The sequence below is a fragment of the Macaca thibetana genome, chromosome 2, assembly GCF_024542745.1.
Source record: "Macaca thibetana thibetana isolate TM-01 chromosome 2, ASM2454274v1, whole genome shotgun sequence".
Lineage (NCBI taxonomy): Eukaryota > Metazoa > Chordata > Mammalia > Primates > Cercopithecidae > Macaca > Macaca thibetana.
This window is the reverse complement of record NC_065579.1, coordinates 16512416-16527806: the sequence shown is the minus strand read 5'-3', so window position 1 is coordinate 16527806 and position 15391 is coordinate 16512416. Positions and strand designations below refer to the sequence as shown.

At 36.3% G+C, this 15391-nt stretch overlaps 1 protein-coding gene across 2 annotated transcripts in view; it reads left to right on the top strand.

Moving 5' to 3' along the window:
* The window catches only part of STT3B (STT3 oligosaccharyltransferase complex catalytic subunit B), a 104553-nt gene extending 91274 nt beyond the window's left edge, over nucleotides 1–13279 (top strand). For both annotated transcript variants that reach the window (XM_050779375.1, XM_050779377.1), the window contains exons 12-16: nucleotides 620–791; nucleotides 1647–1820; nucleotides 4966–5079; nucleotides 8562–8774; nucleotides 11649–13279. In XM_050779375.1, the coding sequence (XP_050635332.1) occupies nucleotides 620–791; nucleotides 1647–1820; nucleotides 4966–5079; nucleotides 8562–8774; nucleotides 11649–11729 (754 nt within the window). In that variant the 3' untranslated portion in view covers nucleotides 11730–13279. The remainder of the gene's footprint in view (nucleotides 1–619; nucleotides 792–1646; nucleotides 1821–4965; nucleotides 5080–8561; nucleotides 8775–11648) is intronic.
* Nucleotides 13280–15391: the final 2112 nt, after the last annotated feature.

The window sequence follows — 15391 nt, the reverse complement described above, 5'->3', positions numbered from 1 at the left end:
TCCTTCACCTTGGTGCCATCAGTAGTAATCATTGTATTTCATGCTCTTTTCCAGAGTATTTCTGCATGCATAATCATATACATCAGTTTTTCTCAAATGTGTGGTCTTCCTACGCACAGCATCATCATTAACATGAAACTTGTTAGAAATGCAAATTCTTGACCTCACCCTAATGTTACAGAATTAGAAACCTGGGGCTGGGGCCTAGCAGTCTGTGACTTAACAGACCCAGGTGATTCGGATGCAACTAAAATGTAAGAACAGCTGATTTATGTATTGCCATGGCTTTCAACTACTGTTTCACTTGGGAGCTTATTAGGTTTGTACACTAATAAGCCCTACCCCAGAACTACTGAATCAGAATAGGCTTTTTTTGCTTTTTTTTTTTTTTTTTAAATACAAGATATGCAGGTGGTTTGTGCACACACACACAGTTTGAATAACACTAGTCTGGCTCTTCATTGTTTCACTTTTTTTTTCCTCATCGGTAGAAGCTTTTATTTAATAACTACCATCCTTAAAATCTGAACACATTCGGTGGTTTAATACCTCAAGATTTTAAGTTAGCCTCTTCACATTTGTGACATCTCATTTAAAAGAGTATTGTGATTCTTTTCAGCACCAGGAATATCTTAGATGATTTTAGAGAAGCTTACTTTTGGCTAAGGCAAAATACAGATGAACATGCACGAGTAATGTCTTGGTGGGATTATGGCTATCAGATAGCTGGAATGGCTAATAGAACTACGTTGGTGGATAATAACACCTGGAATAACAGCCACATAGCACTGGTAAGGATTTAATAAACACAAGATTAAAAAATCTCTATTGACTCTTTAGCAATCAGGCTTCACTTGTGACTAGGAAAAATGTGGATGAAAAGTACTCTGCTGAATTCTCAAAATACTTTTTTTACACATAAAGTGAGTTCAAGTTGTGCTTATTTATTTTGTTTTTAAGAATGGTACTGAGTATCATTCAGAATTACAGGCTGATTTCTGGTAGATTTTATGATAAATTTAGCTTACTAAAGAATTAGACAAAATCTGAAACTTAAAGTGTTTGGCTTGTATTTTTGATGTTATAAACTAAAAATTATTTGCAAATATGTAAAGTAAATGCACTGTATTTTATGGATAGGCAGACTGTTCCTCTAGCTATTAAACAACTAATCTACATAGATTAATGTAATCACCTCTTTGTACTTCAAAGATTTTAAATACAAAGAGTAGTTTAACCAAATGAATTCTATCTGTATTACTGTTGTAGCTAATTATCAGATGTGTGCTAGACTGGGGAGAAGAAATGTGTGTGCTAGCAAGATCACTGGCCAGCCCTGGTCTGCAGTTGTGAGAAGTTGTTTCTTCTAAGCTTGCCTGCTTTCATCATAAAATGTTAATGTCATAGAACTTAATTATTAGCAAGATATTAGAACGTGTATTCTGATTTTTGACTATAAATTAGTTATAGTTGAGAGGTACATAAATTTCAGTGCATTTGTTGAATTCATAGGAAATCATTTCTGCAAAAAAAATTCCATGTAAAACAAACTCTTGATGAATTCCTGTTGTAGTAAAAATATACATTGATTTTTATGAATGTGGGAGTAATCAAAAACATTCTCATTTTTTTTTAAAATTCCTCAGGTGGGAAAAGCTATGTCTTCTAATGAAACAGCAGCCTATAAAATCATGAGGACTCTAGATGTAGATTATGTTTTGGTTATTTTTGGAGGGGTTATTGGCTATTCTGGTGATGATATCAACAAGTTTCTCTGGATGGTTAGGATAGCTGAAGGGGAACATCCCAAAGACATTCGGGTAAGAAACTAGATAATTCCAGGTATGTGAAAGATAATTCCAGGTACTGTGTCCAAGTAATTCTCTGATCCTGATAATTGCATTGTATTTGTTTCATCATCCTATCCCTCAGATTAGTTCCTTACCCTGACTTTACTATTTATTAAAGATACTAGAGGCATTTCCTAGATTAAAACTTTTTGAGCTCAAAATGGAACTAATATTTCCATTCTCTCCTATGAAGCAGTCCCTTGCCAAGACTTCTTTCTTTTACGTCTCTTCACAGCCTCTCACGTCATCCCTTTCTTTCCATTTCCATTGCTTCCACTCTAGTACTGACCCTTATGCTTGTAAACCTGAAATAAGATAGTAACCTTGAAATTGCTATCTTTACCTTACCTTGTTTCCTCCCTCCCAGTATAAGATGAAATTGATCATGTTACTTTTAGGCCCAAAAGATGTCAGTAGATTAAGGGAAGGGACCTTAAAATCAGACAGATATGAGTTAAAACTAAAACTGTCAACTTGGGCAAGTTATTTTAGCCACTCAACATAATATGCTTTGAGCGCTAGGTCTAGTTCTAGGATCTGGAATTAAAATGGTGATCAAGGCAGACTAGGTTATCTTTTGCCAAAGATAATGAATTTGTAGTGCCATTTAATGAGAATTTATAGTAAAGTAGTTGAAGCCCCCGCCTAGGGACTGGTACAAAATAGACAACCTCTGATAAAACATTGGTATAAAGTGTAAACCCCTTAGCTTGGAATGTAAACCTCTTCACGTTTTGCCTTCCTTTGCTGGTCTCTTGTTCTTCTGCCACCTTTTTCTACTCTGCCAGTATGTTCCAGCCCCGGAAACTTGCTTGTGGTTTCTTTCCTTGACTCACCTGACACATGTGTTTTTACTGTTCCTTTCCTGGAATACTTTCCCTGCCACAGACTTGTCCCCTCTCTGAAAGCCCTTTTCTGGTATACTCAACGTCTGTACTCATCACCAAATTATTTATACCTGCTTTGCAGGAGTCCCCAGACCCCAGGCTGCGGACCAGCACTGGTCCGTGGCCTGTTAGGAACTGGGCCACGTAGCAGGAGGTGAGGGGCAGGTGAGCGAGCATTGCCGCCTGAGCTCTGCCTGCTGTCAGACCAGCGGCAGCGTTAGATTTTCATAGGAGCACAAACCCTATTGTGAACTGCGCACGTTCCTTATGAGAATCTAACTAATGCCTGATGATCTGAGGGGGAACAGTTTCATCTAGAAACCACCAGCCCCCAGCCATCCGTGGAAAAATTGCCTTCCACAAAACCGGTCTCTGGTGCCAAAAAGGTTGGGAACCACTGCTGTTTTGTATTGGAGTCTGTCTTACCTCTTTTACTAAATTGTGAGCTAAGATGGACGTCCAGCATTGTGCTTTTACATGATGAAGGCACAAAAGATAAGAGTAATTGCCACTGATGCAGAATAAAGGAATCTTGGGAAAATATATGCAGGTGTCAGGTGATGGGGGTGAAGTTAAAGCCTCAGATTTCCTGATCAAAAATGTCAATGCTGTAATGTTTCCCTTAACTGATTAGTAAACATTATTTCTTTGCATTAATCTTCTGAAATTTAATTCTCCCAGTATGTGGTTTTTATTGGTGGATTTGCTTTAGCAGTGTTAAAACTGTGACATGTGATAGATCACTGTTTCTAAATGTATGCTTTGAACGTGAATATATACAGAAATCCTAAATTTCTGTGCATCTTAAATTATTTTTAAACTTCATGAATAGATAATACAGTCATATGGTTCAAAAGTAAAGTATAAGAGGATATACAATAAATGTCTACCCCTCTTTGTGTGGTTCAAAAATAAAGTATAAGAGGATATACAAACATGTCTACCTCCCCCCAAAAAAAACCCAGAAAGTTCCTCTATAGTTAATAACAATGCATTATATACTTGTAAGTTGCTAAGAGAGTAGATATTTCAGTGTTCTCACTACAACAAAATAAATATGATTGATGCATATGTTAGATTGATGTAGCCATTTCACAATGCATATTTCAAAACATGATCTTCAGCATAAATATACACAAATTTATTTGTCAGTTAAAAATAGAGAGGGAAAAGTCCCTGGTCATCACTGGTTATTTTCTTGTGATTTTTACTTCTAGCAAGTTATATACCCTGTTCACTTCATAATATGTCTTGGTGATCTTTCCGTATTAGAATATGGAGAGCTTCTTCATTCTTTTGTTTACATTTGCACAGTATGTTGCATGTTTTGTGTGTGTGCCATGATTTATTTAACCTGTCCCCATTGATGGAATTTAGATTGTTTCCAATATTTTGGTCTTATGAACAATGCATAATAACTTTCTGCATTCATTATTTTGGCCATATACAAGTATCTCTGTAGCGTTAATTCCTAGAAAAGGAATTTCTGACTCAGAAATTACATTTTTTTACCTAGAGTGCCAAAATTGTTCCTCATAGAGGTTAATTTATAAGTTAACCCGAAAAAATTACCACAGTTTTTTTAACATTCTGCTCCCCAATTAAAGAAGCCAAATTTAGAATTCATATGGAAAAATTTAGCTAGAACACTTAAGAAAACTCTGAAAAGGAGTAACAGAGATGAGGATGGGTAATTGAGAGAGCCAGCCCTGCCTGGTATTAAGCCATGGTGTTGGTACCAGTCTGTTTAAATTATGACAGTGGCCATGTGCAGTGGTTCATGTCTATAATCCTAGCATTTTGGGAGGCTGATCACTTGAGCCCAGTAGTTCAAGACCAGCCTGGACAACATGGTGAAACCCTGTCTCTACAAAAAAAATGCAAAAATTAGTTGGGCATGGTGCTTTGGGCCTGTAGTCCCAGCTACTTGAGAGGCTGAAATGGGAGGATTGCTTGAGCCCAGGAGGTTAAGGCTTCAGTGAGCCACAGTCATGCCACTGCACTGCAGCCTGGATGACAGAACAAGAACTTGTCTCAAAAATGATAATAATTAAGGCCTTATAACATGGTTTAAAGTCTGGTGGGATTTATTTTTTTGAGGTGTAACTGAATATGGCTTTATAATGATACCTCAAAAGCTTATTCTTATGGGGAAATGAAAAGAGGAAACTATAGGTTTGAATATGTTAAGTTGAACTAATATGGAACTTCTGGTTTCTTTCTTGTAGGAAAGTGACTATTTTACCCCACAGGGAGAATTCCGTGTAGACAAAGCAGGATCCCCTACTTTGTTGAATTGCCTTATGTATAAAATGTCGTACTACAGATTTGGAGAAATGCAGGTTAGTTAAATCCATTTTCCTCTAATTTTCATTCAAAATAATATTTAAAACATAGTCTTATTTGCCTCTAGAAAACAGGATAATGATGTTTTGATTATGCTGAAGAGAAATGTGGTTGTCTAATAGTCTTTTTTTCATTAAATTTAGATTTCTGAAACTATGTGAGAAATTAGAAAATAAAATTTTAGATCAAGGACTTCTTTCTAACATATTTATTAACAGTAGCCTCAAATCCAATCTTTGCTTGCCATCTCACCTTTAGACCTTATGCTTTTGGAAAGTATTGTTCTCCAAGGAGAGTTCTCCTAGCTAGGAAACAGTGTGGTGTCTTAGGTATGTCACTTTGCTGCTTGGTGGAGAAAAGCTTAAAATTAAAGAATTGAAGTAAATAGTCACTTCAGATGTTCACTCTCTCCCTGTTCTCCATTACCACAAATAGCTAGAGCTGTCTGAGTCAGAGTTTTCTAGTAAATTAGAATGATGTGGTACAAAAGCTTAAGGGTCTACAAAATGAGTGAATGTGTAAAGAGGCATTGTGGCAGAAAGAAGAAACAATGGACTTGATGTCATAATACCTGTGTTTTCGATCAGGTTCTGTCAAGTCATGTAACTCTCAGACAATTTGTATCTGCCTTGGATTCCACTTGGTTCTTTTCTTGTTTGTAAATAATGGTGCTTGGATTGATGACTTGATTTTTAAGGAAACCAGAATATGTCACCCCAAAATATGCCTCTTTGACATAAAAGTTAATTTTGAGCTGAAGGCAATTTAGAAGCAGCAAACAGAGAAAAAGCTCTGTCTAACCTCTTTTCTACCTAAAGGCAGAATATAAATTCTCCTTTACTGGAGACAACTCTTAAGACTCAGCCCAGAGAAAGCACCAGAGGAATCTGCAAACAAAACTTACTCCATTAGTTTATCATATATGTACCCTTCTACTTTCCCATCTTGGAGGCCTAAAACCGCTTTCCTTTGTCCTTTCTCCACAAATGTATTGTTCTTTGTTGAGCATGCTATATAAGCCAGAGTTCTAAGCCACTGCTTTGAGTTCCTTTTCATTGAGGTTTCTCCTGCATAATGTGCGCTGAGCATCTTAATGAATTTGTTTTGCTATTGTTAATCTGTCCTTTGTTATAAGTGTCTGTCCCAAATTACTATCTTCGTACTATTAGTTTCACTGAAAAGTGCTTATTTCTGTATTGCTCTCTGGTTAAGTTGATAATAAAGCAGAGGAAAAATTGCTTGCTTAATTTTATACTATCATTGGAAATCAGGATAACTATCAAAACTAAAGGGGTATGTTTGGACTTCAATTTGTGAATCAAGTGTTACTGGGTTTTTTTTGTTTTTTGGTTTTTGGTTTTTAGTTGGTTTGTTTGTTTGTTTTTGTTTTTTGTGAGAGGGAGTCTCGCTCTGTTGCCCAGACTGGAGTGCAGTGGCGTGATCTCGGCTCACTGCAAGCTCCGCCTCCCAGGTTCATGCCATTCTCCTGGGACTACAAGCACCTGCCACCACACCCGGCTAATTGTATTTTTAATAGAGATAGGGTTTCACCATGTTAGCAAGGATAGTCTCGATCTAACTGTGTGATCCCCCCGCCTTGGCCTCCCAATGTGCTGGGATTATAGGTGTGAGCCACCACGTCTGGCCCAAAGTTTTATCCTTTTCGAAAACACCATCTTTGTGGCTAATATGGACTGGAATATTCACTTGGTTTCAGAATAGTTAGCATATACTGTGTTCCTGTTTGTTGTGTTGCTTCAAGTAATTCCAAGTGGATTATATTTTATCATTATTCACTTGGAATTACTTTGTAGGTGACTTTAAAAAAAGCAGATGATAATCTAGATTTAGGTTTTTATTTGTGTTTATAGTTTCTTTTGAAAGCCACACTTTGGTCTTTAAACTCTTGCTAAGAAAGAAGCACATTGGCTATAATAATCAGTTACCCCAGAAAACATATTTTCTGATTGGCTTGTTGCTAGTTTCTGTGCTCACTACTGATCACATCAAAGGACTGTTTTCTTCCTCTCTTTTAAGTTTATCAGTAATTTTAAGCCATGTTCCCAGCATACATTCATTTTGATGCCTACCTGACTCAAGAATAATACATGGTTAAAATATGAAGTATAACTTTTGCTATCATATAGATAAACAAGAACAAGTAATTCACTATTTGAAGGAGAGCTGGTTTTCATGTTTGTTTTAAAGTTGAGTTTGGCCAGGCCTGGTGGCTCACACCTGTAATCCCAGAACTTTGGGAGATGAGGTGGGAGGATTACTTAAGCCCAGGAGTTCGAGACCAGCCTGGGCAAAATGGTGAAACCCAGTCTCTGTTTAAAAAAAAAAAAAAGGGGGGAGAAAAAGTTAATTTACTTATGCTAGATTTGTATGTCAACATAAACTTAGTCTGAGAATTTTTTTTTTTTCCCCTGAGACAGGATCTCACTCTGTGGCCCATACTGGAGTACAGTGGTGCAATCATGGTTCACTACAGCCATGACCTCCTGAACTCAGTTGATCCTCCCACCTCCCCTCCTGAGTAGCTGGGACTACAGGCACATACCACCATGCCCAGTTAATTTTTGTGTTTTTTGTAAAGACAAGATCTTGCTATGTTGCCCAGGCTAGTCTTGAACTCCTAGGCTCAGCCCATCCTCCTGCCTCAGCCTCCCGAAGTGCTGGGATTACAGGTGTGAGCCACCACACCAAGACAGTCTGAGAATTTCTTAAAGTCTCCTTCCCTCCCTATGTTTTCCCTTTTTATCCCTCATAAATCCTTTCACGATTTGGTTTTTTTATTTGGCCTCCTTTGTAGTTCCTACTTTCGGAATGTAGTATCTCTTGCTTACTTGTGCATTTATTTAACAAATAATAATTGGGATATAAAGCTACACTTTGAATAAGATAAAGACATTTTTACATCCCAGTCGAAGATACAGGTAATTTTTAGTGTAAGTAAAGATGTTAATAATGTATGTTATTAGAACAAGATGCTCTAAGGAAACAATAAAGGAGATTTGTCAGTCACTAATCTCAAGAAAATATTTCCCTGAAGTGGGTGGTAAAGGAGCCAGCCATGCAAAATAGCTGAATGAAGAACATGCCAGGCAGAGAGGATAGTGCAAGGCCCTGAAAAAAGAAGCCCCTTGGGTGTGTTCTGTCTGTATACCTATAAAAAGGGCTTTGATAGATTTCATTTCTATGTTTTGGGGTGTATGTGTGTGGGTTTTTTTAATGCCTTTAGGATGCTCATCTACTCTAAGGACTTTGTGAAATTCTTACTCTGATGTACTTAGTTTCTCTCTTCCTGATTTCTTCCTGTCTAGTTAGCAATACATGAGAACTATTAAGATAGATTACTTGATTGTTTTTCTAGTTTAAAGGGAGAAGTTATTTCTGTAATGATAACATTTACTGTCTTATAACACTGAATGTTTTCTAATGTGGTTAACACCCAGTAATAATGTTACTTTTGCAGCTGGATTTTCGTACACCCCCAGGTTTTGACCGAACACGTAATGCTGAGATTGGAAATAAGGACATTAAATTCAAGCATTTGGAAGAAGCCTTTACATCAGAACACTGGCTTGTTAGGATATATAAAGTAAAAGCACCTGATAACAGGGAGACATTAGATCACAAACCTCGAGTCACCAACATTTTCCCAAAACAGAAGTATTTGTCAAAGAAGGTGGGTGCCAAGTGAAGGCGTTAAAGGGTAACTTAAGATTGGTTGGTTTGTATGAAAAAGAATTTCTGGAAATTGCAATAAATTTCCATCTGCCAGATTTATAAAGACTGTGGCTTCTATATTAATACAAACTAAATATCAGGCTAGCCTGCTAGGAGCATTCCTTTCAAACTGAGCACTTCAGATATCCCACACTGAGATTTTTCCAGAGGCCTTCTGGCTTTGGTTTGTGCTATTCCCACTGGTAAGACTTACTTGTGAAGTAAGATGTAGCTGTGGCCATTGCTTTCCAAACCTGTATGAAAGTAAAAATGCTAAATTCTCAAGTAAAATAATTATGAATAGTTCTTCATCTTTTGAGCAGAGCAAATTTATATTGCATCTTCGTGTTCCATTCTGAGTATGGTATTACTCTATTATTCATTGAATAAAGAATAGGTTTGAATTGGGTGAGTCCTTCTGAAGCCCAAAAAAAATCATTTCTCTTAATAATTTTTTTATGTAATTGTGACAAAGCTTATAGGCAGGAATTACGAGACTACTGCAGTTCTTTTCTAATAAATATTATATAAGATATGAAGTATTTCATTGGGGGTCATTATTGCTCACTTAAGCCAAATAGATCTATAATCTTTGCTATAAAAGATGACTAAAAATGAGTATTTATATAGGTTGTCCAGCACTAGGAAATAAGAAGTAATGAACAGTCAGATAAAATGTTAAGGTTCATTATAAGGTACTATGCTTACAATACTGATTATTATTAGACTACAGTTCTCATTTTTTAAGGATGCTTAGGTTTACATAGCTCAGATCAGCTATTTTATATCATTGAAACAACTGTCTTAACTTTTTGTTTATTAAAATATACATCAAATATATTCAAAATAAGATGATTTTAATTTGTACTATAAAAGTGCTGAATATTAATGGTGTGATATGTCAGTGGAAGCTTTTTATATGAATATTTTATGTGCCAGATGTAAATTACCAAATCTAGACTAATGTATTTAAAGATGTCACATAGAGCTGACATTCATTGTGTTAGTCATAGAAAACTCATCATCTTTAGGTAAAATAACATTAAGAAATCAGATGATTGTCACAGCTCTGAGGTAGGAGAAACTGGTGAGTCACACCAGTACACAAGGCAAATGCTGCTAGTCTCAAAGCAGTTACTCCTAAGATATCTAAGTATAACTAAGGTATACTTTTTATGCGGAAAGAGGGCTGTTGAACTTGTCTGATGATATAGACCCCAAAGGCAGTGAATTTTTTTAATTTGACCTCTTTTGCCTTCCCATCATTTTCCCAAAATAAATGTGAATGGATAAATAAAACATAATCTGTCTTGTGTGCCCAAAACATATATTCTGGTAGCCAATAACATATTTTGACGTTCTGGTTTCCATGGTTTAGATGTTTTGTACTAGCACTATGAAGGAATGCTTTTTATACTTTCCTTTCTCTACCCTGGTTTTGACTTTGGAGGAGGAGGGTATACATAACAGCATGCATTCTGAGAGTTTACCGGCCGTCACAAAGCCGGCATGACTAAGGTGCTAGAAATTATAGTCCAGGCTGCAGAAAAGGTTTTTTGGCATGGTTCACTGCCAGTAGGAGAAAAGCACCCTGAGGGCTATTACACACTTGAGTATTCCTGGGGCACATCATAAGACCTCATAGAAAAAGTATCCTGTTAGAATCTGGATGTAATGATAATATAGCAACTACTAGATCTGGTTTGAATTTTTAAAAATTGTACCCTCTGAAGTTTCTTACTTTTTGCCTTAATAAAATCAGTTCAATACTAAGGTAACATAATGGAGTTAACAAGTTAGCAGTAGCTAATTTTTAGTACCTTAAGAAAGATTGCATTTTGCCTTGTGTTCTCATCCCTGTTAGAAACTACTATAAATTGTCTTGAATTGAACATCATGAGTAAAGGAACATGATGCAGGCATATACCCAGTTTCTGAAACCTCTGAGAGTTGTATTTAAATGTGAAAATTGAATTGAGTGGTCAGGCTCTGGAGTCTTTTGCCTCTGTTAACCCAGAGCTTTGACGCTGCATTAAATTACTTATTTTCAAAAAATATTTGCTGTCTTCAATATCTCAGGCTGTGTATCAGATTGAAAGACGTATGTGCCTATGATTTATCCTATAGGGTTCTAACATAAATATTTTTGCAGAAATTTGTACCACTACATTTACAGTAATTTGTTTCTAATACTAGGAAACATCTATTAAAAGTATTTTAGTGGGATACTGAATTGTTAAGAAAAATATTTTATTTTTAAAAGATGTATGAAACTGAAGGAATGTTGTTTTGCTTTACATTTTCAATTGCTTATTTTCTTACCTAAAAGATTATTTTTAGAGAATATGCCAAGTGATTATATCTCTCAGTTTTATAGATGGTTACAGTCATGTTCATTTTACAGAAAACAGGGACTCTTAAGAGTTACTAAATTAACTTGTTTTTCTGGCACACACCTAATTTCCTGGAGGCTAAACCAGGAGCAGCATTACCATTTCTGATTCCTTAGTCTAGTGTTACGTATTCTCTCTTGCCTGGAAAGTTGAATAATTACAGCTCAGCACTTTGTGGTTGAGAAGAGAACTGAAGATTCATTCACTTGATGGTGAGGATGTCTAGGAACCTAGTCCTTTCACCTTGGATGTGTTAGTGTACTCAGGTAAGAAACACCACTAACAGTTTAATGGCATTCACTGAACTATTCAAGGAATACAGTCACAAGAAGAGCAAAGAGCTTACTAAGTTGTCATAGTGCAGTAAACGATGTGTGTGTATAGATTTTTTAATCAGTAAGAAACCTGCATTAATACTATGTGTGTGTTTTTTTTTATAGACTACCAAAAGGAAGCGTGGCTACATTAAAAATAAGCTGGTTTTTAAGAAAGGCAAGAAAATATCTAAGAAGACTGTTTAAATGCACTGTTCTGGTTCCTAACTTGAAGCAGTTGTCCTTGTGAGAACCGGTCTTTGCCTTTAGCTCATGTCGTGTTTCACAGCAACAGAGGGTACAGAACCATCACTGGTCCGGGTTAATATACAAAATTTTCTGGCAATGCCTGATTAAAAAAATAAAATTGGCTTGTTGAGAACAGCTGTTTTCGATTTCTAATGTGAAGCAAGACAGAGCACTGCTGTAAATGTTTAGCAGCAGATTTTTTCTTTTTGGTACATATTATCCTTCAAATCTGAGAATTTGGACTAATTGCACCAAAGAACCCTCTAATTTGGTCCCTGGCACATGCATACTTGTCAATGTTTTTATTCTTTTACAAGACCTGCATTTTATTTGAATTACCCAAATAGCAATATGTAAAATACAAGTGACAAAAGGTGATGAGAGCTTCTTGAACCAGTAAACTAGTACAGGTCTGAGAAAGACATTAGAAAAATAATTATACGTCCTTGAATTATATTTATTTTCATGTTTCTCCAATGCAAAGAATGTTTCATCAAATGTACATTTTCTATTGCTTACTGTTTGCTCTGAGAAGAAGCTGCTGTTTCAAAGATGGACCTCTGAGTAGCTAATTGATTCAAGTAGTTTTTTTATGTTGACACATTTTTACTGCTGTTAGCAGTTGTTTTCACCAGGTACTTACAGAGCAGATTTCATGCATTGTTCATTCAAGGGCTAAATTTATATTCTTTGGAAATCATGGCAACTACACAGGATGTTGCTTACCAGGATGGGGTTTTGGTATCTTAGTACTGAAGTTAGCACTATGTTTACATGCAAAAGATTAAGGAAAAAACCCTTAAAGTGGACAGGTGTCCGAAGTTCATTTTCTGTGACTCATCGAAATGGCAAAAGACTTGTAACAACTTTGCCTGGACTTTTCTTATTTTAAAACAGTTTCATCCATCACAGTGATTTTGTTCTCTGCTCCATGTGTTTTAATCCCTTAAGCATTTGATGAAACACTCTTTAGTGCTATATGCATTTTCTTACTTTTATTAAAAATGTGACAATTGTCAAAAAGTGCACTAAAATGTAAATGGAGATTGAACAAGTTCACTTTCCAGCTTATAGGCAACTTTATACAGACTTGAACATTTTCTCCAGTTGTTTAGTAAAAGTGAAAGAGAAAGGGTTTTTCCTGCCACAGGATAGAACTTTTTTTTATATAACAAGCATAACACACCACTGCTTTTGGTGGAAAAGTGCAGAATAGTATGTACCTTTTATGAAGAAAAATGTAATTTACAATGTTCAGTGAGAATGTTACTGCTGATTTTCTTTTCCAAGGTGTAGAATATTCTTTGATTTATAGAATTCATTTTTGACCCAGATGATGGTTCTTTTACAGAACAATAAAATGGCTGAACATTTTCACAAATAGAGTGTAACGAAGTCTGGATTTCTGATACCTTGTCATTTGGGGGATTTTATTTTACTTTGTTGCTTTAAAATTCAATGCAGAGAAGTTGTTGACTGTAGGGGAAATAAAGTTAATTCAAATTTTGTGTTAAGCGTTGTTTTTTACAAATTTTTTGGTTTTGAAAGGAATTAGTACTGAACACGTACCTCCTTCTTCCTTGTTCACTATCACAAAGGTTTTAAAGAAAATGTGTGGAAAGAAATACGTTAAGATTATTTCATCTTAGACCAAGTTATTTTGCCGCCCTTTACCCTGGAATGAAAATCTCGGTTTTTTGGGTTTTTGGTTTTTTGTTTTGGAAGGGATTTGGGGAGGGGAAACACCTAGCCAACTAGGAGTTTTATCTCTATGTAAATAAGGATAGGAACCTAACAAAACCATCCATGAAGTTCTGGTAATGAAATGTCGTCTCAGTATAGAATTTTCTCATTAGACAAATCTCAAAGGAAAGACCCCTCACCTTTCTCAGGAAACAACATTTTGGTTCAGTGTATCTTGTCAGTAAAATACCATATTGTAACTGTTTAAGCACTTGTAGCACAAAAGTGAATAGTAGTTTGAATACATTGGAATGTAGGATAATTGACTCAAAATATTCTTTAGATCTCTTAATTCATTTCTTGTGTAGTCACTAACATTGTACACCAAAGGAACTTAAAGATCGTGGCCGTGAAGTTTTAGACTATAAAATAGCTTTTAGGCTGTAGTGCTTTGTAGTATAAATAAGGCAGCAAGGCAGCAACTCCAAAGACAAAATTCACTTTTAAGACTTACATTATAACCTACTTGAGTTTATAGTTGTGGAGTTTTAATTCATTTGCATTCTAGGCCATGACCAAGTGACCAGAGGACTAAAATAGTATAAAAGCATCCTGTAGTGAGTTTCCATAGCCAAGGGGCTGTAAGATCATGAAATTTGGAGCTGTTTCTCCTTTTTAAAAAAATTAATTGTAAAATAGATATTAAATAAAATTTACTAAACCATTTTAAAGTACGCAGCTCAATAGTGAAGTACATTTACATTGTTGTGCAACCAGTCTCCAGAACTCTTCATCTTGCTGTAGCTGCTGCTGCTTAATGCTGGTTTTGCCATGTTGCCCATAATTCTCAATCGAGATAGGTGGAGTAATGAATAAATGTTGCACTCAACAGCTGTCTGCCATGGAAATGGTAGGAAATTGAGACAGACCAAAAACAGTAATGAAATGTCATGATGTCTTATTTTTATTGTGAAATGTAACACACAGAACATGAAAATGTACAGTTAACCCTTGAATAACATGAGTTGCACAAATGGATTTTCTTCAATAAATTGAAAAAATTTGGCCGGGCACGATGCCTTACACCTGTAATCCCAGCACTTTGGGAGGCCGAGGCGGGCGGATCATTTGAGGTCAGGAGTTTGAGACCAGCCTTGCCAACATGGTGAAACCCCGTCTCTACTAAAAATACAAAAATTAGCCGGGCGTGGTGGTGGGCGCCTGTAGTCCCAACTACTATGGAGGCCGAGGCTGGAGAATTGCTTGAAACTGGCAGGCAGAGGTTGCAGTGAGCCGAGATCACGCCACTGCACTGCAGCCTGGGCAACACAGTGAGACACTGTCTCAAAAAAACCTATATAATGTATTGAAACATTTTTTGGAGATTTACAGCAATTTGGAAAAAGCTTGCAAATAGCCTAGAAATGTTTTTAAAGAAAAAGCTATGTGATTAATGCACAAAGTATATAGATACTACTTTTTTGCTGTTGATTTGAGACAGTCTTGCTCGTTCACTCAGGCTGGAGTACAGTGACGTGATCTCGGTTCACTGCAACCTCCACCTCCTAGGTTCAGGCGATACTCGTGCCTCAGCCTCCCAAGCAGCAGAGACTGCAGGTGCCCATCATCATCCCTGGCTAATTTATGTATTTTTAGTAGAGATGGGGTTTCATCATGTTGGCCATGCTTATCTTGAACTCGTGGCTTCAAGTGATCCATTTGTCATGACCTCCCAAAGTGCTGGGATTACAGGCGTGAGTCACTGCACCTGGCCTAGGTACTACTATTTTATCATTTACTGCCATAAAATATATACAAGTCTATATCATATGTTAAGATTTATCAAAACTTAAGCTCACTGAGTACATGGCGCCATTCACAGTTGAGAAATGTAAACTAATGTAAAGCCATATTAAATCATAACTGCATAAAATATG